Below are 25,621 nucleotides of genomic sequence, written 5' to 3' on the forward strand. Positions count from 1 at the left end.
GAGATTAGAAGAAAAAGTATGCTTTTAGATTCAGGCACAGATGTGATGATTATCCCTCTCACTGACTGGCCTCTGTGTTGGCCTTTAGAAGCAGTAAACACCATGGTAGTGTGGATAGGGGGGGCCACTCCTACCCGCATCAGCACACATATGGTTAAGATAAGAGAAGAGGTCGAGGGCTTAGAGGCATGGGTACGACCTTGTGTTCTGAACACGACAATTGCATTATTAGGAAGGGATGTGATGTCTCAGTGGGGAATAGTCATGCAGTCACCTTTTTGATAATGGCCATTTTAGCGAGCAACACCCGGCCGTGTACGAAGCTGAGTTGGGAAACAACATTATAGACAAACTTGTGGCAGTAACAGATGTATCTCCTTTTGAACAAGCCAGACAAGCTCACGAATTGTTTCATCAATCCTCAGCATCACTCCGAAAACAGTTTGCAGTTACCAAGGAACAAGCTCGATCTATTATTGCAGCTTGTCCTGATTGTGCTCGCATAGCGCCTCTGCAACAAAAGGGAGTAAATCCTCAAGGCTTGCAACCAGGTCAGTTATGGCAAACTGATATTACTGAATTTGCACCGTTTGGCCAACAAAAGTACATTCATGTGTCTATAGATACCTGTTCAGGACTGCTGGGGGCTACAGCTTTGACCTCAGCAAATGCAAAAGCGGTAAAGCGTCATTTATTACAAGCTTTTGCTGTCATGGGTGTTCCTACACAGATCAAAACAGATAATGGTCCCGCATACCGTTCTGATACACTTGCAACCTTCCTCGTCCAGTGGAAGGTACAACACCTGTTCGGAGTCCCTTATAATTCTACTGGCCAGGCAATTATTGAGTGTGCACACCGCACCTTGAAAAATCTTTTGTCTGTTTTGAAAAAACAAGGGGGAATTTGTATGAGTCTGGAAGAGGTTTTGATGAAGGCATTGTATGTGCTGAACTGGCTTAATCCTAAAAGTGAGACTGAAATGGAACCTGTTGTTATGCACCATATCAAAAATGTCAAAGATTTTTCCGAAAAGATACCTAAGGTTAGTGTGTTTAATCCGACGACACAACAATGGGAAGGTCCTATGTCATTAATAACTTGGGGAAGGGGATATACTTGTGTTTCTAGAGGTAACCATAAAAATCCGTGGATCCCAGCAAAGTGGGTGAGACCTTGGCTAGCTAACGAAGAAACCGATTGCAATGATGACAACCCTTAACCTCAGAGGTGTTATCGCTTTTAGCAACGGATGTAGCCAATGTTGAGAACACCTCTTTGTAAAACAGAGCAGCACTTAATTTTTTGTTATTGGCCATGGTCACAGTTATGAAGAGTTTGATAGTATGTGTTGTTTGAACTTAAAAGATAAAAAGATAAAAGATTTGCAGAACAAGAAAATAACAGAAGATGTTGGGTTTTTTAGGTTGGATGCCTTGTTTGGTTAAAAGGAATATTGAAAACAGGTTTGTTCTTGTTAATTGTACTTGCATTAGCCTTAATGTTCTTACCCTGTATTTTGCACTGTCTTTAAAGCATGATACGGCGTATTGTTAATATTATATTAAATAAAAGAGGCGGAGATGTAGTGGCAGAGCCCCGCCGCCCCGGGGGGATGTGGTTGTTGCCAGCCTGGCTGAGAGGTGAAGCCAGAGACAAAAGAAACGAAAGGAGCCCAATTAGAAAGTAACAATGAATGAGCAATTGCTGGACACGCGTGCAGAGCGCGTGGACAGTACATGCAGCCCATCACGTTATTGTATAGCACGAGTTACAACCAATCACATTGTTGCAAGGTGCGTTGACAGGGCAGCTTTGCTATAAAGCTAGCCTGGTGTGACAATAAAGAGAACTCTGTGAACATCACATTGGTGTGTCAGGTTCTGTCTCTCGCATGGAAAAAGCAACACAGGGAACTTTGGTACAGATATATGGCAGGTGAAACCTGGACCGCTGGAAAAGATGTTCTCAGAGAAAGGGTCCTTGTGGCCATGCCTAGTTTTTAAGTGCTTAGGAAAGTTCATGACTGAAACAGCAGGAAAAGGCATTTGAAACAAAATGGTAAGTTGCTCTGACTTTGAGCTTGCAGATTCTCTCTGGAGCTAAATGGGTAAAATAAATATTCATACACAGTATTGCTGACAGGCACTATCAAAAAGCAGAAAATTTGAATTTGTGCAAATAAAGCTTGGAATATTCACGATCTCATCACATTTAGTTAGACATTTACAACATTCTTTTTAATGCTTTTCATTGCATTTTTAAGCTTTTCTTGAAATATGGCTTCATATTTCTGATGAAAAATTAGAACATTGCAGTTCAGAATGAAGTCACTGACCTTTAGAGACTCCTGTTAATGTCAAAAGTAATTCTTTCTACTGGAAATAATTATACTACATGGGCATTTCACATCTATGTATTATAACGATCCGAGAGGGGAGTAAGAAGGAGAACTGATTTCTTAGATGTTTGACCTAAAAGTCTTTTGGGTGTCTGTGGATGTGTGCATCAAGTGGTGTAGTTTCTTCTTTCAGTCTTTTCACTGAGGTAATATAATTTTACAGTTATCTTTTAAATAAATTCATACATTCAATGTACAAGCTAAACACCTTTTTGTGCATTAATACCGAATCTGCCTATTCCAATAACAATAGAGGTCTAGAATTTCTTTTCCCAGCAGAAATATCAAAATTAATTAATTAGCTAGCAGGTTTGTTAACAGCATTTAGCATTTATACAACTGAGATTTCAGAACAGTCATTGTAAATCATTAAAGTAATCAATTTCAAAATCAAATCCTGACGAAAATAGAAGCAGTTGGAAATCCATGAAAATGAGGAAAGGAGACATGCTATGTGGTGTTTGTGAGCAGAAACTGGATAGAAGTATTTAGCTCAACACCTGTGTTTATTTTGTAACTAGAATTTCCATTTGTCTGTCATCAGCAGAGATGAAAACGTTGAGGTAATGAAACTATAAATTTCAGAAGATCAGCACTTCTATGTTTTGTTAAACATGTAATGTTTGTTCGCAGATTTTGCACCATTTTCGAGCAACTCACGTAAGTGGGGAGATGGTTATTTAAGCTAACTTTGAAGAATAGGAACACTTGAGAGCTCTGTACTAACATTAATTAATCCAGTGTTTTGCTACATGTGTACATAGAATTTAATTGTTAAAAACATGCTGGTTTACAATTTGGCAACACTATTCAACACATGGTAATCATATGTTACTTTAGTAATTTACAAGCATACTTTTACTGCTTCATGAGATCCTGCTCATTTGAGCAGTCATTGGAGGGGAGAATGAAATAACCTTTTCATGGAGGTTATTTGAAGGTATAATCCTATTCTTTTTCTCTTCTTTTCCTCTTCCCCTGCACCACTCCAAAGAAATACTGTACCCGTTCTAACAATTTTTACTGTCTGCACATGGGGTTTTGTTGTAGCAAAACTCTGGAATCAACTTAATGTAACAGCTTTTCCTAGCAAACAAACTAACATTCAGGTGGTGGTTTCTTTTGAATAAACCCCTGCAATTCCATAAGAACTGAAAAGCAGACTCTATGTTGGCTGCTTAGCATTCCCGTCCTCTGGATTTCCTCTTGTACTTAGGTATGCATAGGGGTAGAAACAAGCCTTAGCAATTACTGTAGCAGTGCAAAAAGTATTTGACAATACTGAAGCACTGATCTGCTGTGGTAGATATTCAGACAATTTGTAGAAAATAGAATTAATTTCCTATAAACTGTAGACTATGTCTCTATAAAATACATGCTTTATTAGAGAGAACATGGAAAAGTAGCATTCATCTATTACATTCTGTTTTGTTTTTCTTCTCTTTTTTATATAAACGTGGAATAAATGGGGGGTATGATTTGTATAGTACATTTTTTTTTTCTTAAGATTCTGCTCTTCACATTTAGAAAAACTATTTTTGCTTGAATATAAGTGGAAGAAATTTCAAGGTGCAGTTGCTGATCTATTAGACTTGTTCAAACTGTAAAAATGCATTATTAGAAGTGACTGTCATTTTTCATTTTATTAAATTTTAGCTCAAAAATTAACTTTGCTGCTTAATAGATGATGGACAAAAAGGGAATTAGCTTTTAATTATGCTGAAACATAGAACTGTTAATACTGATATTGTTTTGTAGAGATGGCATAGATACACTTTCAGAATTTCTTAAACAGAGTATTTGTACCAATGGTATCGTAAACCACTAAAACAAGATCAGTAATAACTTCTGCAGGTGGAAGTTGTTAAAGGAAAGGATCTTGCTTGTCGGAGCATTTTACTATTTAAAACTGATTATGATAGTGTATACATAACATTAGGAAGTTTGATCAGTTGGTGAGTTAACATGGAGGGTATTTGCTGTTAGTCAAAATAAAGTTTCTCTCCAAAGTCGGAAATGCGTGGGACTCTGAGGGAGTCCAAAATTACACATGGGAAATGGTTACCGAAAATATTTGTGAAGCTTTGCAAGATTTCATGTAACTTTATCTTCTGCTGGAATTTGGTCTGTTGATCTTAATGGTCTGAAATAAATAATGTATTTAAAAAAGAAAGCAGCCAGGGAGTAGTTCTAATTCTGGAGTCCAGCAACAGAATCTAGGCAGAAAGTTATGTTTGGTGGCAGCTCTGTGGTAAGCAGTACTTGTTGTCAACGTTTCTCTTAACAAATTAGTTATTTCTAACAGTATTGCACACCCTTCTGTGTTGACTGTCAAAAATCTTAAAGTGGTGCTTTGTACTTTAATAAAAAATGCGGAAATGCTTCTTTGCACTGACCTTGCTTTACAAAGAGATGGACTAAACTAGAGCAGTTACTGATCAACGTTTCTGGTTGGTAAGATTTTTTTTTTTGTAAGTATAACCTTAAATATTGATTTAATGCAGCGTGTGTTATTTTACTCACTTTGTTTTGTCTAAATGTACAATAGTTATTGTGAACCTCTCCGCACCAGTGTTGTAGCTGGAGTGATTAAAAGAATGCACATTATGTGAGGTGGGAACACTTTTTGGGTTTGATGAGATTTCAGATGACCTTGTATTCAGGCAGAATTTTTCAGGTCAGGGGGGTGTGATTGTTTTTTTGGGGGGTGTTTTGTTTTATTTGTTTGGGTTTGTTGTTGTTATTGTTTTTGTTGTTGCTGATTATTTAAGCAAGTCATAATATGGCTTTTTTTGTTTTCTATTTTTCTATTTTTCTTTTTTTTCTTTTTTTTTTTTTTGTATGATAGCTCAACAGAACGCGACTGCCCAGCTACCAGCCAGACAACAAGAGATTGAAATCAACAGACAACAGCGTTACTTCCGCATTCCCTTCATCCGTCCCGCGGACCAATACAAAGATCCCCAGAACAAGAAGAAGGGTTGGTGGTACGCGCATTTTGATGGGCCATGGATCGCTCGACAAATGGAACTTCATCCTGACAAGGCACCCATTCTCCTTGTAGCGGGTTGGTATTGAAAGCAAAATTCATGCATTGAAAGGGTTCAGAGTTGATAACTTTTTAAAAAAGAGACTGATGGTAGGGGTTTCCCAAGTTGTATCCTCTCTTTCTCAACAACTATTCTTGTTTGGGCAGAATTTGGGGATTTGAGGCTGCTGTTGATGGTGGCTGAATGTTCTGAAATTTCCTTTGGAGATGTAACTGGTCATGCGGTTTACTTTTGTACATGTCCTTTAATCTGGGAATTCATAGCAGGAATCCAAATGTAAATGGTTTTGTTACTAAGTGTCCTTAGATTATTCACTGAACTGGAGACAGTGTGAAGATAAAACATCACAATTTATCTGGGAAAGTTCTCATCATTTTATTGGTTTTTTGTTAGCTTTGAAAAATTACAGCAATTTGTACAAAACAGTTTGTGCATATGATATATTGTCTTTCGAGAGTATGGTGCCAACAGCAAACTGATGCTTTTATAGTATTTCTGCTGCCTAGTATGGGAGAATAGCTTTTTAATCTTAAACATGTAAAATAAAAACTAAATGTTGCAAGGGATAGGTAGAGATTTATCTGGTAATGAACTGTATCCTCCTTTTCTGGAGGATAATGAAAGAGGGAGAAAACACTGGGGAAATACTGTTTACAGTTCTGTGTTTTGAGTTTTTGTATTTAACATGGGGACTGAAGCAAAGACCATAACCAATTTGTTTAGTTTCAAAGTGATGCTTTACTAGCAACAAATGTTCCATTGTTTTCCGCTAATTATTTTTAATAGAGTTCCTTATACCAACTGTAGCCTCTTCAGTGTCAAAGCCCATGGCTAAAAGTAGCATTGCTGTCACCAATACCACACTCAATGGATCACCTATTAATAATAAGATTAAAATACAGCACATGAGCTGCACTCATCATTTCATTGGATTCCCTGTGTCAGTGCCATTTGTTAAACACTATTTGTTTAGCATGGGAGGCTGACAGATAAAGAATGGTTGCTGCTTGATCAAAATTCTCAAGTTCTTAGTCGCTTTGCTACATTTAAACGAACTTAACAATATCAGCAGTTCACTGTAAAACTGTAAGTATGGGTAAAACAAATGCAGTTGTCATCCCATAGTGGATTTCAGGAGAGTAAATGAAGATGCTGATCTTCTCGTTTTCTTTCTGTTGTTCTTTTTTGCCCTCTTTTTAAGCACAGTTTTATCAGTTACAGCATCTGGCACTAGTTTATTCTGATACTGCTTTTCCGCTCTGTGTGTTTAACAACAACAATAACAAATAATTAAAAAAAGAATTAAAAAAATCTGTGTCTGAGGACTGATTTCCCCATAAGGTCTGAAATCTGTTAAGAAATCAGAGCTTGATAGAGGAAATCTAAATAAAAAAGAACTGATCTTTGTTAGTGGGACCTTTGAATGATGTAAAAGCTTTATAAATATCTTTTTCATTTTCCCTTTACCATTTCAGGTAAGGACGATATGGATATGTGTGAGCTTAACCTTGAAGAGACTGGGTTAACTCGCAAGCGAGGCGCTGAAATTTTGCCGAGACAGTTTGAAGAAATTTGGGAGCGCTGTGGAGGTATCCAGTATCTTCAGAACGCAATTGAAAGCAGACAAGCTCGTCCGACGTATGCGACAGCGATGCTGCAGAACCTGTTGAAATAAGTGGTCTTTTTGCACAGTAGCATTTGAGACGAGAACCATTGCCCGTGATACAAAGGGAAGAGTTCCTCTGTGCAACAGAGGACATAAACATTCTGTAATCATGTTAGAGGTGTTTAATATAAAGTGAACAGATTTTATTAATCATGTGGTTTGTTAATTTGTACTTTATGATGTTCAATTTGTGTAGTGAACTTCACCAGGTATGAGGACCTTGAAGAAATTTCAGTCAGTGTAGTTTGTTGAATTTTGTTTATGTTGCATTTTCTCTAACATTTTCTGTTATAACTCTTTACACTTTTAAGTAATCTGCATGTACATGGGTACATTATTACAAAGAACTGCATTGCAACCACCTTTTTGTAAAATCCCCTCTTTAAAACACTGAATACTTGGCTTCCAGTGATGGCTTAGTAAAGACAATATTCTGTTTTGTATAACTGGAATTATGAGGCCTTAGCTTTGACTTCTGTTCCAGAGAAGTTGTAGTGTACTTTTAAATAATCTGAGACATTTTATGTCCTGATTTGAAGACTGATTAGTGTCTGTAATTACTGAGGTTTTCAGAAACTGATGGGAAATCCTCCTAAACTTGAGACCCGTAAATTCCTACTTAATGCATTCTCTGTCTTGGTTTAAGAGAAATGGTTTTCTGTACATTCTGAGAAGAGAGTTCGTAGATGTCAATATTGTGTAATATTGGAGGTACTCAAAGAATGCACTGCTCATTAGGGCTGATACCGCTTCTCTCCTAGCTTCTTATTATTTTTTCTCTTTAAGTGCAAATTTCTTTAGACTTTTATTTTTCTGACCATATTTCCATTAGGAATTCTTGGACAGTTTGTTTATCCAGGTAGTGCGATTTCAATATATTATGAAAAATTGTCCAAGATTTGTGTCTGGAGGCAAATAAGATTAAGGATAGCATAAGGGAAATATGTTCAGCTTTTTGGTGGCAAAAAAACTTAACTGAATATTGAGGCAAGAGCCTCAGACATCCTGTTTCTTTGAATTGTAATGAGATGCACAAGGTCTGTACCTTTTGTTAGATTGTATAAAAATTTGGTCCAATAACGTATCATCTTAATGCTATGTGCTGATGAAATAGCTACAATTTTTATTATACTGGAATATCATAGTGATTTGGACACTGAGCTTTATCTTAATCTCCTTTGTCAAGTTTCACAGCTTGTAACAGTTCCCTTAGTAAGCAGTTTGTTTTGGGAGTCTTTGTGGGTGGGAATTACTAATTTCGTAGCGTTTTAAGATGCATCTTGTTCACTTACATGAATGTTGTTTCACAATGCTGGCCATTATTTCAACAAATTGAAGTTGATTATTTATTTTCTCTCTGATAGAAATTCAAAATTTGATTAGTTTGATGTCCAATTACTTGTTCAAGCTGATTTAGAAATGAAGTCTTGCTTTTTAAGCTTGCTTACATTATAAAATACTTTCCTTGCTGTTTACTCAGTCTGAAACCTCTTGGAAGCTTCATTTTTAAATGCAGAAATATACTTAATTAATAACTTCCAAGAGGTACGGTTCTGTAGCACAGAGAAATCTTGTGGTGCATAATACATAAATCCTTGCTGACCTGAGATTGTGCTTGCCTGCCATGGTCTGCTTGTTTTAAATGCACTCTGTACTGTAATACATGTGGAGACATTTGAGTAACACATTAACTCCGTGTGCATCGCTGCATCAGGGAATCTCAGTGCCCGCTGTGTACACACTCTGCTTGCTAGTCATGTCATTGCAAATGAGAAAATGGTTTCATTCTACCCAAACAAATTCTTCCCTGAAGCAGTAATTTTTGGCTGAAAGATGAGAAGAGAAGCGCATCAAGCTGCCGGCTAGCAGGTTGTGCACAAATAGTGTTGTGTGAGTTTAAAGGTGCTGCTTATGAAATTTAGATTACTGGTTTAATGTGTTACTGAATTGGAACCAGTTTCAGAACTGCCAGTCTCCAGGAACTTGGCATTGCAGGGAGTTGTGATCGTTCATGCGGTACAAGGAAGAAAAGTCACTGAACTGATACGGCTGAGATGCCCTGCCCTGTATTTATTGCTATCTAGATTTAAATTCTTGACTTAACACATTCAGTCTCAGTTAATATATATATATATATATATATATATATATATATGGATCTTATGAGACTGAACATGGTAAGCCAAGAACCTCAATACTTAAGTATGTTTGTGTATGTATATACACATATATATGCTTAAATATTTTAGTGTATATATGTGCAAACATACTTGTGGGAAACTTAAATATAAATAACTGGTTTTTTCCAGTCTGTTCATTTAATGATACCAAGATTTCCTTGACTGGCATCAGAAAGATAATTTATTTTTCAGGAAGCGGTGTGTGGGAATTCTCGTTAACTGAGTGACTAATAAATATGAGCTATCAGGAAAATAATAATGACTTTGAAATAGTGGAAGAGGAACTGGTGACTGGATGTTCTCAAATGAGAGGTTCCCACCTCTCTGCATTGCTCCAGCAGGGTGCCTGACGCAAGCAGAAGACACATTCCAAAAATCAGAGTATTCTAGTTTGCACAGTACCGTGCTTTTTTCTTTTTCCTCTGCACCAAAAGCAGCATCTGCTTTTTGTTTTACTGATCTTGTTGTGCAACAAAATTAATTTTCAATTAATTTCAAATTATTTTTTTTTACATCAGGCAATATTCAGCTGCCGTCCTATTGTTTCTGATGTCCCATCTACTGTATCAGACAATGATACTGTTGGTTGATTTGGAGGGGAAATAAAAAAGATGGAGAAGAGGTTGATCTGTAGGATTGTAGTGTTAGCTAATGCCCTTCTGATCTGTGGTTATAGAGAAAAACATAATTTATTTAAAGCAAATGATGAAGTAAACATGTTGGCTTGGTTCTGTGTGTTTGATTAAAAAAAACCCCATTTCTTCCTGCCTCTCCGTGAAGCTGTGTGTTATAGCTGAGATCTTCTGCATGAAACACTCCAGAAAACAAAGGAGAGGAAGAGAATCACCATGTCAGGCCGCGTTCCTGACTAGGTGACCCAGGAATATGGATTGTTTAGAGAATGCTACTTCAAATATCACAAGGTCATTAAATACTTGTTTTTCATCCACTGATAATATAGTTTTTCTTTGCCTAGTTGAATCCTCTGTTGTTTTGTTTTTTGGTTTTTGTTTTTTTTTTTTCCTCCAAAATCTTTATTTAATGTATTTAAATGACCTCCTAATACTGTACTGAAAAGTAAAACAAATAAATACATTCCATGTTGAAATCTCATTCGTATCTCTCACCATTTTGTCTTTAAATATTAAAGCATAGTAAGTAAGGGTAAATTAAGTTGTGAGAAGGATAAAAGGTTTTCTGTGCTCAGACTGCCTAATGCTTTTCTATCAGATGCTTATGGTGCTTAAAGCTACTCTAGTAAAGGTTTTGTCTTTACTTTCTAAGGTAAGTGTTCCTCTAAAAGAACATTCTGATATTAAAAAATTCTCATTTTATTATCTTTTAAATCTCATATCTCATTTCTCACTATTTGTTGAAATAATTATCTTTTTACTTTTATTACTATTTTTTTAACCTTTATTGCTATCACTTCCAATATATTTATCCTTTGCTATGCCGTGTGCTGTTTGCATCTTTTTCCTTGGCTACCGTGATGGTGGCTTGTGAAACCACTAATGCTTTGAGTCACTATGCAGCAGTAAAAGCTCTGTGATTGGGGTGGAGGGTCTGATGTTGCTTTTGTTATTTTCTTTTTGAAAAAAGCATTACCAAACTTTCCTGGTTTAAGGGCCAAATCAGAGTGGTATGCTTTGAATCTGAGAAGTAATTCAGACTTTGATATCTAGCGATATAATTTTGTTTCTTTATGGCTTTCATCTCCAACTGTCGCTTTACCTCAGTTTTAAGATAAGGTGATGTGTTTTAGTGGGAGATTAAATGCCAACTCACTTCCTTGTGAAATTTTTCAAGTAGTTTTATTATATTTTATTGAAATACAAAAGGCTTACATCCAGCAAATATATTTGGTAATTAATAGTTGAGAGTGATAAATACAGTCATGAATAATCATTATTAAAATACACATTTTAAAATTACTTATTTTTTTAAATCTGACTAGCAATAACTAGTATGAATTGAAATATACTAAACACATACAAAAATACATTTGTAATGGAAAAAAATGGAATGCTTTCAGCATTCTTAATGCATTCTTAACTTACATAAGCAGTAGTGAAAAGCTAATATTTGTTAGCAGGGATGGCATCCAGTGCCCTGCAAGAAGTATTTTTAAAGTAGAGCTTTATTCTGAAGTGTCATTGTGTAAAACCACATCTTAGGTTTCCTTGGGTTTTTTTGTCTTCTAGTTAAAGGAAGTAAAAATCCGATTTCACCTTTAGAAGCTCAACATTGTATTCTTGGTGCATTGCCTTCATTTGTACACGATCACCAGTTTTGGTGGTTTTGCAGGCAAATTTGTACAGTTAATTGTTTGGAATTCGTAAACAGTTCTTTTGAGCGTACATAATAAGGTAAACTAAAGTTTGCTGTGGTAGCTGTGTCATGCGAAGTGAAAGGAATTGTCCCTAAAGTCAGGTACTATGCTGAATATGTGAAAGTTTCAGACCTGAATGAGGAGCTGGCGTCCAGTAGAGTCATGAACTTTGCAGAAGCTCAGTTTGAGCTGTAAGTACAATGTCTGGTATGCACCAAGCAGCAAACAGTGCCTGAATATTATACAACACTGGTGCAGCATATATATATGTGTATATATATATATACTCTCAAGAAAAATATATTCAAGGTAAAGTAATGCTCATACATGAATCATGATTGTGGATCCATAGAGCACAAATTACTAAGCCTCTAAAATACTTAATGGCCACCTGTTGTCTGCTTATGTTTCTTCTACAAAAACTAATAGTAAGATCTCAAAATTATATGTGTGTATACTGACTTTAAAGTGTATGTACTTACGTGCGACTCCGTAATCTACTTGCTACTGGGAGGGTGCTTGGGAGTATAAATCTCACATTCTGAAAAGATGAAACTGCAGGTACTGTGCCTCAGTGAAAAAGGTTGAAGTCTTAGCATAACCTGGCAGTTTAACTGTCACTAGAAATCAAGCAGTGAAATGTGTATGTACATATGTATACATCATGTGTGTATTAACAGAAAAACAGGAATCTGATATAGAAACCATTACAAAAATTAATCTGAACTTCTGTTTGATTTGCAATGTGAGCTTTGTAGGGAGAGAATGAAAAAGTTCCCAGATGCTTTTAGTGTGGCCTTTGGTCCATGAGAGCTCTTATTTCCATGCTTGCCACTTACATTAGTGTACGTAAGGGAAGTTGACAAAAGGGTATGGAAATGCAGTAATGGTTGTGATGTACAGTATTGAAAAAAGCCACTTCTCGGCAAAATCTGTTTCTACCACTCAGCTCTTAAACAAAAATACAGTTAAGATGTGTAAACACTGGATACTCAATACATGTATCTTAACACTGGTGACTTCTTACTAGGCAAATTTTAGACATGGTCAAATAGTTGGTCAACTTGGCCATATTGCTTTTGTTAATAAAACAATTAGATTAATGTGTACTGATTTTAGAGCTAAAGTAGTGTATCTTTAGGAATTCTTGACTTTTTTTTCATATGCATAATCAACCTGAAGTCCAGTCTTGAATAATGCAGACCTTCTTTTTTGAGTACCTGTAAGAGAAACTCTCGTAAGACATTTGAAAAGCATTTTTTTAATTTGAAAATGTATTATTTATCTGCTGTTAATAGGCAAGACCTCACCAAAATCTGTTGAGATAATCTCCAGTTCATTGTAAGGAGAACTGAGTTAATCCAGAATTTATTTCTTACATACTAAGTCATTGAGCTCAGAGTAAAATTATTATTTTCTCTCCCTGGTATAACAGTTCTGTTTTTCTGTGTGAAATCGCAAGTACCACCAATACCATCATAATCTTAATAATGTTTTTTTGACTGTAAAATAATTAAAATACATTGTGCTACAAAAGAAGCCGTAATGGAAGTATCTACAAGATTCATAGTTAGAGCTGACCTGGGATGAAATAATCTTTGGGATGTTCAGCTTCTCTGCATTGTTTTCAGTGGAAGAGCAGGAACTTTTCCACGCAAACTTGGACGTTTGTAAAACCTGGTGCCTGATACTCTTGAACTAAGAGCATCACATTTCCATCTTTGTGTGGTGTCTTTGTGTTGTCTTTTCCCCTTGATTCTGGTAATGAAACACTGAATCTCTGTCATTGGTGGGGGAGCTCTAAAAGGCTAACTCGGATTGTGATATTGTTTTAATCCAAAATACTGTTTGTTTTATGATCCAAGTGACTGACACGAGGATGAGACAAACTGCAGGCTTTGTTTTCTCAAATTTCATTTCAGTTTTCTTTCTTGGTGGCTGAGAGTAATTTTTTCAGGGGATCATGCTATGTGTCAGTTACTGGTTTTAATGAGGAGAGAATGATGTATTTTATATATTTATTGGAGAGAGTCTATAATGACTTCCAAGACTTCATCGGAATTACATCAAATGAAGGGGTCTTTGTCCATGCTTATTAGATTAGGAAACACTGTGAAATAATTTGACCATCCTCTTAACCAACGCTTTATTTCCAATACTTCTGGGTTATTTTGTGTCAAATATTTCTGGGTCCTCTATTACCTAAGTTTGTTAAAACTGATTTTTTGTGGTATCTTTTGCAAGCTTAGAAACATTTGTGAAGATGCTTCAGATGAGATCCTTTTCCTTTTCAAGGGTTGGATCCATTACTGAATTTTGCCAGAAGAAGCCTTCTCACCCTAAATGCCATATAAGAGCACAAATAAATGACGAGTTTATCAAATAGCATCCATTCGATCAACTGAAAAATAACAGACTTTATAGACAGCTGGACACAAAGCCCTTACAGCTGAAAAGCAATGTGCTTTATTTTTCAGCACCTTTTTCACTGATTGGAGAAAATCCAGCACAGTCACTAACAGAGAAAGCAGTTATTGCAAGAGAAAAGTTGCATTTTGAATGGAATGAGGCAGTGTCTTCAGCTTTCATCTCAAAGGAGCAGAGCCCATATGTGTAGGTGAGGAGGGTGGCAAAGGCTCAGGTCAGCAGGATTGTTTTTAGAGAACTTTGACATGTTTGACTCTAAACCGTCATAGACCGTCTGGATGTGGACTTGTTTGAACAATCAGTCTGAAAGAGCTGATCCACTTGAACGTGTAAATTCTAGCTCATTGTCACACTGTGCTTTGGCCCAGGGAAATGTGAGTCTCACAGTCATTTTGTTCCTCATATTTTACTCTTTGTGGAGTAAGATGCTCCAAGTTCCCGGAGACCTAACCGTACAGAGAGGTAGCTGCGGTTTTCAGCTGCTTGAAATAACTTGTGTTTTCTACTGAGCTCAGAGAGAAGAAAGAGCAATTTCCTTACCTTGACATGAAACATGTTCATTAATTCCTGGATGACTAATTGGGTAAAAACCAAACCAAACAAATCCCCCTCTGACTCTTGCAGTCATTTTCCATATAGTGATCCTTTAAACTGGAGATGTTTTTCATGCTTACTAGACAATTGAAGGTTATTTTAGTTTCTACTAAACTTTACACTTATTTTCATGTATACCTTTCTAAATATAGAGCTGTACTTATTGTAGATCACATGTCCTAAAATGCTGCCACCGCTGTCATTACACATTGCAAAAGAGAATTGAAAGACTGGAATTTTCAGTTTGGTCTAAGAGTTCTAGATACCCACCTCCTGAAAATTCAATTCAAGTGCCTTATTCTGTTTCAAAAGTCTCAAGCCCGAAGAATCTATCCAGATTGTGACATGGAAGTGCTGCTCTTAGTTTCAGCTAAAGAAAGCTGTGTTCTACACACAGTTTTCTTCATCCATTGTCTGCTATCAAGTCATTAAAATGTGTTTAACGTAAGAGCTCTGATTTAAACGCTCATTTTGAACTTAAGTAATGGTGAAAAATGGACAAAACCACTAATTTTGTTTTTAAAAATCCATTTCTATTTTGTGGTCATCTCACTTCTCACTAAATTAATTTCCATAAATAGAGAAGAACATGGTCAAATACTTTTGACAATTCAAATGGAGTGTAAAGTGACACAGTCCTGGTTTTCTCCCACGAATGTGCCATTTTATTCCTCTCGTTAAATATTTAATGCTTTTGTAAGCAGTAATTGTAAGTAGTTCTGATTGTATGAAAGGGTATTGGTCTACAGTTACCCACAGATGTATTTCTTCTGAAATGGGTATAAAATTCTATTTGCAAATGTCTGTGTGCTTGTTGTTATCAGCAGCAAAGCAAATTCATTCTTGAGCATTTCTGAATTGCTGCTCCCTGCTGACTGGTCGATCTCTTCTGCTGTGTCCCAGTCCCCCACTTGTCACCTCAAGCCTGTAGCTGTGACCTGGAGTACCTGAAAAAATCAGACCTGGGCAGGAATCCTCCCTTTGATAAAGATCAGTGAAAATATATCTTTTTCTATGGTATCACTAATTATTTCTTCCTTCACATAACGATGTACTGGCTCAAACCAAAGATGTGTGTAGCCCTGTATCCTGTCCCTCATGGCCTATACCCAGTTCCAGGGCAGTGCTGCGCTGAGACCCTCCTCAGTAACAATGGCAACCAACAGCTAATTGTGAAACCTCTTTGTTCCTAATTAGGCTGTGATTCAGAAAAACAGAAATGGCAAAGTAAAGGTTTTTTGTCTGCTTTTCAAGAGACCGTACTCAGATGCATCAGAATTAAGAGAGAGTCCGGCAATTTTAGGGAATATCTTGACTCAGATTTTCTTCTTTCTGTCTTGTTTTTTCCCCAGAGATACAAGAAGTTTCGAGTTCCAAAACTTGAAAGAATGTCTGAGATATGAGCAGTATTCTGCTCAAATTAGAATTCCTACTTGTTCAAACTCTTACATAGCTTAAATAGGTACCAATTATTTTTAGTTGGTCTGTTATTGCTATTAAAACCTCCCCTTCAGTTTGCATTTTGTGTTGCTATTTCGTTTTAGATAGTCCTCCTTCATGTGGTTCAGTGGGTAGCGCATTAGCAAATGAGCATGCAGAATGGAACTCGGTTGCATAAAAGCAATTAAGAAGGAATTGTTGTCATACCAAACCTCCAAAGAAAAGTGAGCTTTTCTTTTTGTGGAATTAGTACAAAGAAGCTTCCTGGTGACATTTACAAACAATAAACTCAACAGAATTCTAAAACTCTTGAAAATAGTTACAAACCTTGTTTTTGTCTGGCTGAAGCCGGAAATGAAGAAATTTGGAGACTAGATCGTCAGTCTTGGCTTTGTAAACTGGTCTGGTGACCTACAACCGTTTAAAAACAAAATGAACAAAATGAAAACCAAAAAAGCCACTAGATTAGTTATTTCAATAAATCACAAAAAGCGCTCAGATAGGATGAACCAACAAAGCCATGCAAGAGAGCTGTAAGAAAAGCAGTTCTACGATCCTGTTATGAAACCTGAACAGCAGTAAATGTGGAAAGCAAATAAATGAATTAGTGCTTTTAGTTCTGAAATTGCCAAGCAAGAGGTTAGAATCAAATTTGTTTTAGTTGTAGGGTTAATACATGAAGATGGACCTGTTATTTGAGGTGGGGGCTGTTTGTTGAGGGGTAAGAAAAGTATTTCCATGCATTTTACCTCCACGCTGAATTGTGTTTTCAAGTTCGTGTAGTGCTTCAGGATCAGTGGTCTCTGAGGAACTGACATGAGCACTTACACTATAAGCCGTACGACAAAAGCTAGTTATGGGTTCATCATGTTCAAAAGCAGGATTAATCCTTACAGCACTTTCTGAATTGCAGCTGTTGAGAGTAGGACTTCTACAATGCAGAACATGTTTGTTTAGGTAAGATTTTAAATTGCAGAATTTAAAAAAAGGAATATTTTAAAATGAAAAAGATTGTGAGCAGCTTACTGCAAATTAGAATTTCTTTTGCTTTTTCTTCTAAATTTAAGAATTAAAATGATGAAAAGAAAAACAAGGCTTAGTAAGCCAAAAATGAGAGGTTTAAAAATGAAGGGTTGTGTGGGTTCTGGAGCAAGTTTTGCACAGCGCTGTCCTTGGTAAAACTCCTGTCTAGGTAGAGGGCATCTAAAACAGGGAGAGGAAGAGAAAAATATGCAGAACTTGAAGGCAGAAAATACAGAATACCTCAAATGAAAACAAAGGAAAATCTGCCACTACATATAAGCACAGTATTCCTGATACAATTAATTGTTATGTGTCTGTATGACGCAATAGGATTGATAACAGAGGAAAGAATATATTCCGAGACTCATCATGTTGAGTATTAAACACAAAGAAAGTACTGTTCATAAGTTTCTTTGTAACTTTCTATAATTCACAAAAAGTTTTATTTATTATTTTTAATACTTTTATCATTCCAAATGATGGTTTGGTTGTTGGCATCCATCAAGTCAAGGCTTTTCTGAAGTGTAGTTATTTTTCTTAGTGTGTTGGTCTTGGATGGTTTGGCTATATTCTTTGCTATTTTACTAATACTTGAGCAGAGTTTTGAAGAGGAGCTCTTTAGCTCGCAGGCTGATTTCTAGTACAAAATACTGCAGCTGCCCTACTGCAACTCCTCAAGTCAGGAATTTGTCAGTAACTATGCTGAATTCAATATCATCTTCTAGAGTAATTTCTGTGACACCTACTTCAGCAACTGAATTATGGAAGTTCTGTTGCTACAGTGAAATGATCACACAAATATTTACTCAGTAGTCTTATTTTTTGACGTTAATCCTAACTACGCCAAAACATGTATCACTAACTTAGTAAAGTCAATATTAAGAGAGAATAAACAAGCGCAAGAATTGTAATTTGTCTTTTTCTCGTACACATGGTTGGTCAAGTAGTGTCTGCCAGTCTGGTGTACAGTTTTATAAAATGCTCTGGGTAGTCTAGTCTTACAATAAGGTGAAACTTGGTACTTTCAAAGGAGAATCAATATGTTCAGTTGCTGTGGTAGTTCGCAATATTGGCTTAAGATCATTTCAGGTAAAAATCCTTATGGAATGTGTTTGCAGTTAGAAGGAGCTGCTAATCTTCGATTTTTTTCCCAGAAATCCTTGAAAGCAACCTCAGCCTTCATGTGCTTCATTTGGGTGGTCTGGAGTCAGAGGAGTGTTCACAGGTGTGTTTGTAAGAAAACAGATTTCCTTTTTTATTTTCCTTTAAAATTTTTACTTAGAAAACCTTAATTTCTTAAAGTACTACTACATAATCAATAGTGAAAATGTCAATGAATTATTTCATTTTTCCAAGATATCTTGGAAATCTGAAAAGAATGACTGGCTGCATACTCATCGTCTCTGCCAATTTTGCTGAATTTCTAATAATTTTCTAAAGCATTTCTAAAAACATTTAGATTGTCATGTTCTGTGTTTACTAACAGGCAGCAACGCATTTATCCATACTGAGACGATTTATACCACAGAAGGGTATTGCAAGGTAGCTTAAAGTGTCTGAATATTAAGGTCGTGACTTATTAGCGTAATTTACGCTGTTTAGAAGTGTCCGCTCAGCCCTGCTCCTTCATGCAATAGACGTACCAGTGGTCTGTTAACAGAGTGGATGTCGATCACCATTTATTTACCTGCAGACAGCTCCTCTTCCTGGAACCAACTCACATTTCCCGCCATTGACGCAGAGTTGAGGCTCCAGCTCGCACAGGCTCCGGCAGGGTAACCCGTCTTGGCTCACGTAGCCGGGTTTACAAAGGCAGTCAGCCTCTTTTGTCCACTCGTTCATTATGCATTCAGAGAACTCGTCACATGCCATGAATTTGCAGGGGTCTGCCTGATCAGCTGTAAAGAATGGGTAAATCATTAACTGATGCATTACCCCAGAGTAACTTGGCAAGCTTTGTGGCAGCTAGAGAAAACAATTCGCATTGACTGGCCTCCAACTTGTGCATGTCAATAGGAGGATACAATCTAGCATAAAAGAACACACATCCTTCCTTTCTGTAGATGATACAGCAAGCATGCAAGCCTATATTTATTTGTACGTTTGTTTACCCCATGAGTATTAAGCTGCAATTTCCTTTCACTAACAAGGATTTTTACATTTGTATATTTTTATCCTTTTTTACTGTAAGCGCTAGTTTTATGAATACTATGTTACAACCTTGCATATGTGTAAGAAATAGTTTTGGCTATGATCATCCTTAACACATAATTTAGGACATGACTGGGGAGGGAATTAGATTGTTGAATACTGCACAATACTTGATGAGCACAACCTAGAAATATTGGCACGTGTTTGTGGAGCATTTTTGGAAGTGATGTTTTAGCACTGTGAAAACTTGCTTTTTATTTTTTAAATAAAAAGTTATGGGTATGTTCAGAAGAAGTTTGCACATGTAACTTCAGCTATAGAGAGGAACTTGGTCTCAGATCTGGTCAAAATCACCTTCAGGTGCAGAGGAAAACTGGCCTCTGTTTAATTATGTGGCCTTAAAATTTCCTAAGAAAAATCTGTAGTTTAAAAAGAAAATTTATACTGGATATTGCATCTAGTTCTTGTAGGTGCTATCTGGGCTGAGAATTTTCTTCCAGAGCCACTTCATGGCCCCAGATGCTCCATAACATTAAATTCAATGAAAAATTAGCATCTTACTCCTTATAGTGGTATTGGGAATCTCAGACATACACTAGGATATGCTTAAGTGATAGAAATTCATCCAGCAGAGCTGTTCACTTTTAACCCCTCCATAATTCTATGACTAGTTTTTTGGTTTGTTTTTAAGGCTAGTGAAAGCAGGTTTAGCATGCTCAATTTCCCTTTACTGTATACAGTGTGCCTGTTAACTTGGGATCTCTTTGGCTCCTGGACTGTAAATCTATGTACATGTAAACTCTAACAACTGGGCATCAAAGTAATAAAGTCAATTACAAGGTAACTTTATTGTGAAGCAAACCTTTTCTTATATGTAAAAAACAAACAAACAAACAAAAAACAAAAAAAAAAAAACCACCCCAAAAGTATTCTGTTCTGGTCGTTGATACTACCAATTGGGAATTACAAAGTTTAGTCTGTAATGAAACAAAACCAGCTGGCAAATCAAAAAGGGATATTAATTACTATAGATTCTTTTCTTACCCCACACAGAATCGCACTCCAAGCAAAAAAAAACACTTCCAAAGTAAAAATGTTTAATAAAAGAATCTGTATGATTAAGTAATTGACTAAAACAGTGACAGCTGCATAACTGCATGTCTCCTGCGAGTCCTTCTGCAGTTCTGATGGTCACAGTTTACCTTTAGAGTAGTGGAAATAAAGGTTGCTACTGCTAATGGGGAGATATAGGCAGTCTAAGCACTACCCAGGGTTGTGCACCGCAGCCCTGCACCTTCCAGAAGCTGAAAGGGCTCATTGCGCTTCTGTTTGACAAGCAGAATTTGGCAGGAGCTTTTCACTGGGTTAGGAGGTCATTTTTTGGTCATAATGTTTCATTTTCATTAATGAGGTGTTGGACTACATACCTGATGTACTTTGTCACCTTTTCTGTGGCTTCACTTTGTTTAGATTACAAAAAACAATACAAAGTCAAAACCACGCTGGCATATTTAAAAGCCTGCCATGCTATTCTTTATGGTATTATTTATGACCAATGCAGTTAGCCCTTTGCAGCTGCTGAGTCTTGATATATATTTTGGACAGTCAGTTCCCATCTGTGTTTCCATATGGTAAAACATTACCGCTAGATGGCTCTTGCTTTCACAATAAATAGGAATTTGCTTAAATTACCTTAATTTACTAAACAGTTTGGGGATTTTTGAGGGGTTTGTTTGTTTGTTTTCTGAAGTAAAAAGACAATACGGTTTTGAAACACCTATATGGGAATATATTTGCTTTCTAAACATAACTTCTTCTATTTGGACATTTTATTGCTGCTCATAAACCTTGAAAGAATAGCTCTCTCAGCAAATTCATTGTTGTATTGTTTAATTGAATTAATGTTGAAATGCCACATCAGTACAGCAGCTGATATAGGTGAAAATGAAAGATTTTAAAATTTTTCTATATAAGCATTTTAGCAACTTTTTTTGTTTTATTTAATGAAAACTTAATACTGAAGCAAGGAATGTTTGATAGCTTCAAGTTCACACTTTCTAGTGAACTCGTTTCTTCCTTTATTCAGTGAAAAATCTTTTTATCATAGCAATATTTGAAAGTTTAAATGCTGTGATTTTGTTAACTTTCTTTACCACACACTACCCATTCTCTTAGTGGCCACAACAAGTTACATGTATTGAAAACAAACTAGAAACCACCTCCATGAAATGTAAATGGATTTTTTTGTTCTGGAGCTGTCAGAGATTTGTACATAAAAACACAGCTTAACCAAAGAAGCTAAAGGCATCTGCATGCTAAGGCATTGGTATCTTTCTTCTCCATGCCAACGAAATTAAATTCGGCCCTGAAATAATTACCAGAACCTGAAAACAAACCCAGGCTTCAATTTTATAAAACAGTATCGTTTTTGAAAACTTTAAGCTTCTGACATCACAATAGTATCCAGATATGTTGTTACTGACTTTATACTCTTTAGCAAAGACTACAGACTTTTTGAAAGTTACCACATCAGGAAATATTCTGAAATTACACATCTATGGAGTGCTACATTTAGTGATGATCCAGTGAGCGAGTAGCTGTAGGATCCAGTTATGCCTAGAAATTATCTCCTTCTGTCTTGAACTCTGTAGCCTTTTAAAAATAGATTTAATGATGCTCTAAGCTATGGTTTGCTTACAACCTTGCAAAAAATCGTCAGAAGTTATGTTCACATAATCAGGTACAAGACTTGCATAAGTCACTTCTGTAAGCTGTACATGAGCATTCTCTATGCCTGTCTTCACTTGGCTCTTATTCTAGAGAGTTTTTAGTTTTCTGTATTTGGCTCTGAAAAGCAGTTGGTGCACATGCGCAGCCCAACACCTCTGCTCAGCATTTCATTATGATATGAAAATATGTCTGCAGATAATTTGCAACATCTTGGGTTTTCTTATTAATCCAGATCACTGGGAGGCTATTGCTAATACCTTTACTTCCAAAAGAGTAATACTTCAGAAGCTGCAACAATCTGGAAAATATTATCTGCTTGGTTTTGCACATACATTATTAATTCAATCTTACCTGGCTCAATATCCAGGGAATAGCTGTCAATCTCCAAATTGAGGAGCTGGGCTGCAGCATCACAGAAATCTTCCAAAACGCAATGTACTGCTTCTGTGATATTGTATGGCACTGTCCTGGCGAATTTCATTTTGCTATTCACGATCACACTTCCATTCCTGAAGTTCAGTATTTCCAGCTGCTTAAAACCTGTAAGGTTGGACTGGAGGTATGGAAGTAGCTGCAAAACAAAAATTTGCCTGTATTTTAGCTTACTGTCAATGTCTACCTGCTATTAATTTCTCTTATAGTCACTTTTTACTATCAAGTACACACATCACATGCTTATTTGTCTGAATGTAGTACAGTTGCTAAACTCCACTACCAAATTAATTCTTTTGTTTAGCACTGTCTTCTTCTGGACTTTTACATCTTTATCAATAATGCACTGAGATATATGGGCAGCAATTTCGCCTGTAATGAAATGCACAGCAGTTGGGGAGTGTATTCATCTGGAAGAGAAAAAAGTCACCTGACTCAAAAGCCAACTTTAATTATTTTAAAACATTCAATCCAGGCAGGTTAGGGCATAGCATAATAGGCATGTTACTGAGCTGACCTTCTGCCCTATTGTACCCACAGAGAAAATCCATATCTAATTACATCCTCCCATCTAAGCTATGATGTATATTAAAAGGCCTATTTTTAATTCCAGCATGTAGGCACAAGCCTTAGATGTAATCAGCATTGCTATACTGGTGACATGTATCTTAGAAAAAGCCAAATAAATTACATGCCAGGTGTATATCTGGAATCTCTTGCACAAGTGAAAACTTTCATCACTGTCTTCATAAACTCTTTTTCATACCCTGAGAGCATCCCAGGCTTATCAGTTCTTTAAATATACAGCTTATCAGACTGAATTGTAGTAGGGTCTGACATTTTTAAAATACTATGCTTTGCCATGTATTTCTTTAAACCATGCTCGACTACTGCATATGTTATTCAACTTGATTTTCACCCACCAATTGCATGAACTGTTGTTCTAGTGCTTTGTATTCTGTCGAACTCCTATTGAAGAGGTCATCGGAAAAGTGCATGTTGGTGACCCTCAGGCTGAAGAAAACCACTAGTTCTTTGCCTTTGGCTGCAGTTGTCATGGAGCTGGTAGTTACATACTTCAGCGTAGGAGCTGGGGTGGCTTTTGCAGGCTCAGTTGTCAGTACTGAGATGTAACCACTGCCGTGCTCCACTTCATCTAGGGCTGCTGTGCTCATCACACTGACATGATCCAACTCAGTGGCGATATCCTGCACTCCTGTCCCAGTGTCATCAGGAGGAACAATCTCTGATGCGGGCAATGAGGGATCTGATACTTCAAGGGACTGTTCAATGATCTGAGACTGGCTGTAGGATGGGCTGGTTGCTGTGGGCTGTGGTGCTGTTTGGTCTAATGGTAGCATGCCTGTAATAACATCTTCAGGCTGCGTGGTAGAGCGATCACTTGAACCAATAAAGAAAGGCAACATTTCGTAAGTGCTGGCTGTAACTAAAATGTCATTGCCTGATGATTCTGGTTCATCCACGATCTTGACTGCTGCAGAAAAACAGGGGAAAAACAAATAGCTATTTTGAAAAGCAAGTATAACAAACATCAAGCATGGATACAACATGCATATTGTGTTTCCACTGAAGCATTTTTAAAAATAAGCTTTAACGGTATTTAACATGAAAATGTTATTACCATCACCAAGGAAAAACACCCCATCCACATATTTGAGTGATGAGATTTCTGTGACTGCTGTGTTTAAATAGTAATTACACTTGGTAAATATTTCCTGAGCCATTCCGAAGGGCATTCTTGCTTTGAAGGTACATAATCACACTGTCAGTTTATATTGACCAAAAAAGTAGATCACAGCTTTGAGCTGTCTGCTTGGATCAGCTGCATGACGGAGGCATTCTGTTCCCTCTGTGAGAGGTTAAAGCCGTTATTTGTCAGTAATCATAAAATGTGGTTAAGAAAAACAGTAGCGCCTCTTCAGATGCAAATGGTGTCAATTTACCTAAAAGGAAACAGCAGTAGTGAAAACAAATTCAAACCTTAAGAAACCATCTTCTGCACTTGAAGCAGCCTTTTGATGCAGATGCTGAACTTTTATGAGGTCCCCACTGGGGCTTGGTGTGAATTTGGGATGTGTGGTAGCTGTAGCTGAAATCCAAATCTAAAGCATGATGAATGAGACTCACTGAATTTGGCTTGCAGCTACCTGATCACAATGACTTCAAGGAAAATGATGGCCTCTGAGCAACAGGCATCTACCAAAGATGACAATTTTGTCCTATTCCAGTGATATACTTGTGTAGGATCTTCACGTGGAACTTTCAGCAGCCCCCTGCAGGCAAAATCCCTTGTCAGCTGATAGGGAAATTTTCTCCAGCTAATGAGCTCTTCCATTCCCTATGCACTGATTTCTTCCTAGTGGCCAATGAAAGTACTAAGGGAGAGGAAATCTTTGCATTTGGAATAACCCCGACTGAAGGAGGAGGCAGCAATCCTGTCCATAGCATTGGAGTTGCCCATGGATTTTCTTCAGATCCCTTTCTGTTTCCTTGCTTCTAAATGAATGAGGTCCAGTCTTCTGCTTATTGTGTTGCTGTTTTTAGGAACAAATGTACACTTTCAACAAAAAAAAGCTTAATATGAGATAGCTGTCTATCTTCTTGGCACTATTCATTTAACAACACAGGTCTTTGCTCCTTCACTGCAGATACAATGTGTTGGTCTAATGTGGGTTATTTTCTATATAGCCCCATATATAGCCCCATTCTGCTAAGCTTGACCGCACTTCTCAAAACAGCAAAGAATGGCTCTAAGGCATGTTATGTGGTTTTAGCAAAAGAAGGCACTTGAAAATAATTTTCTCCCTTCTGATTACCGCTTTGCATAAACCTATGTTAAGAGCATATATATTTTTTCCCCTTTATCATTTGTTTCATTTGTTGTGTTGTAGTATATGTATCTCCCTGTTGACTTCAGAACATACAGAGAGAATTTATGTAAGATGCCTGATTTGTCTCTTACATAATTTCTGTTATCTAAATCAATCTCTTCAGCTCCTTGTAGCATTATTGAGGTTCACTGATTTCTCTGAGGTGCTCAAGTATCAGAGTGATAAGAACTATTACAGTTTTCTGAAAATGGGAAACACTTTCCATTGTGTCATAGCTTGACATCACCAGTAGGTCGGCAAATTTTGCCCTGGAATACCGGCGACATGGTGTTAATGGAGCGTT

The 25,621-nt window shown here is 36.8% G+C and overlaps 2 protein-coding genes across 11 annotated transcripts in view; one reads left to right on the plus strand and one right to left on the minus strand.

Moving 5' to 3' along the window:
• The window catches only part of MYO6 (myosin VI), a 119,406-nt gene extending 108,996 nt beyond the window's left edge, over positions 1 to 10,410 (plus strand). For 4 of the 7 annotated variants that reach the window (XM_065056346.1, XM_065056349.1, XM_065056351.1 and 1 more), the window contains 3 exons: positions 3,035 to 3,061; positions 5,250 to 5,468; positions 6,927 to 10,410. In XM_065056346.1, coding sequence (XP_064912418.1) covers positions 3,035 to 3,061; positions 5,250 to 5,468; positions 6,927 to 7,126 — 446 coding nt within the window. In that variant the 3' untranslated portion in view covers positions 7,127 to 10,410. The remainder of the gene's footprint in view (positions 1 to 3,034; positions 3,062 to 5,249; positions 5,469 to 6,926) is intronic. The other 3 variants (XM_065056348.1, XM_065056350.1, XM_065056352.1) reach the window with 1 other exon arrangement.
• A 682-nt stretch (positions 10,411 to 11,092) lies between these two features.
• Positions 11,093 to 25,621, minus strand: part of IMPG1 (interphotoreceptor matrix proteoglycan 1) — a 63,402-nt gene continuing 48,873 nt past the window's right edge. The window contains exons 14-20 of one of the 4 annotated variants that reach the window (XM_065056353.1): positions 23,350 to 23,921; positions 22,346 to 22,565; positions 18,801 to 19,011; positions 17,117 to 17,293; positions 16,840 to 17,021; positions 16,418 to 16,501; positions 11,093 to 12,849 (exon numbers count right to left, since the gene is read on the minus strand). In XM_065056353.1, the coding sequence (XP_064912425.1) occupies positions 16,470 to 16,501; positions 16,840 to 17,021; positions 17,117 to 17,293; positions 18,801 to 19,011; positions 22,346 to 22,565; positions 23,350 to 23,921 (1,394 nt within the window). In that variant the 3' untranslated portion in view covers positions 11,093 to 12,849; positions 16,418 to 16,469. Of the gene's footprint in view, positions 12,850 to 16,417; positions 17,022 to 17,116; positions 17,294 to 18,800; positions 19,012 to 22,345; positions 22,566 to 23,349; positions 23,922 to 25,621 lie in introns of all 4 variants that reach the window. The other 3 variants (XM_021293570.2, XM_021293571.2, XM_065056354.1) reach the window with 3 other exon arrangements.

This window comes from Columba livia, chromosome 3 (assembly GCF_036013475.1).
Source record: "Columba livia isolate bColLiv1 breed racing homer chromosome 3, bColLiv1.pat.W.v2, whole genome shotgun sequence".
Lineage (NCBI taxonomy): Eukaryota > Metazoa > Chordata > Aves > Columbiformes > Columbidae > Columba > Columba livia.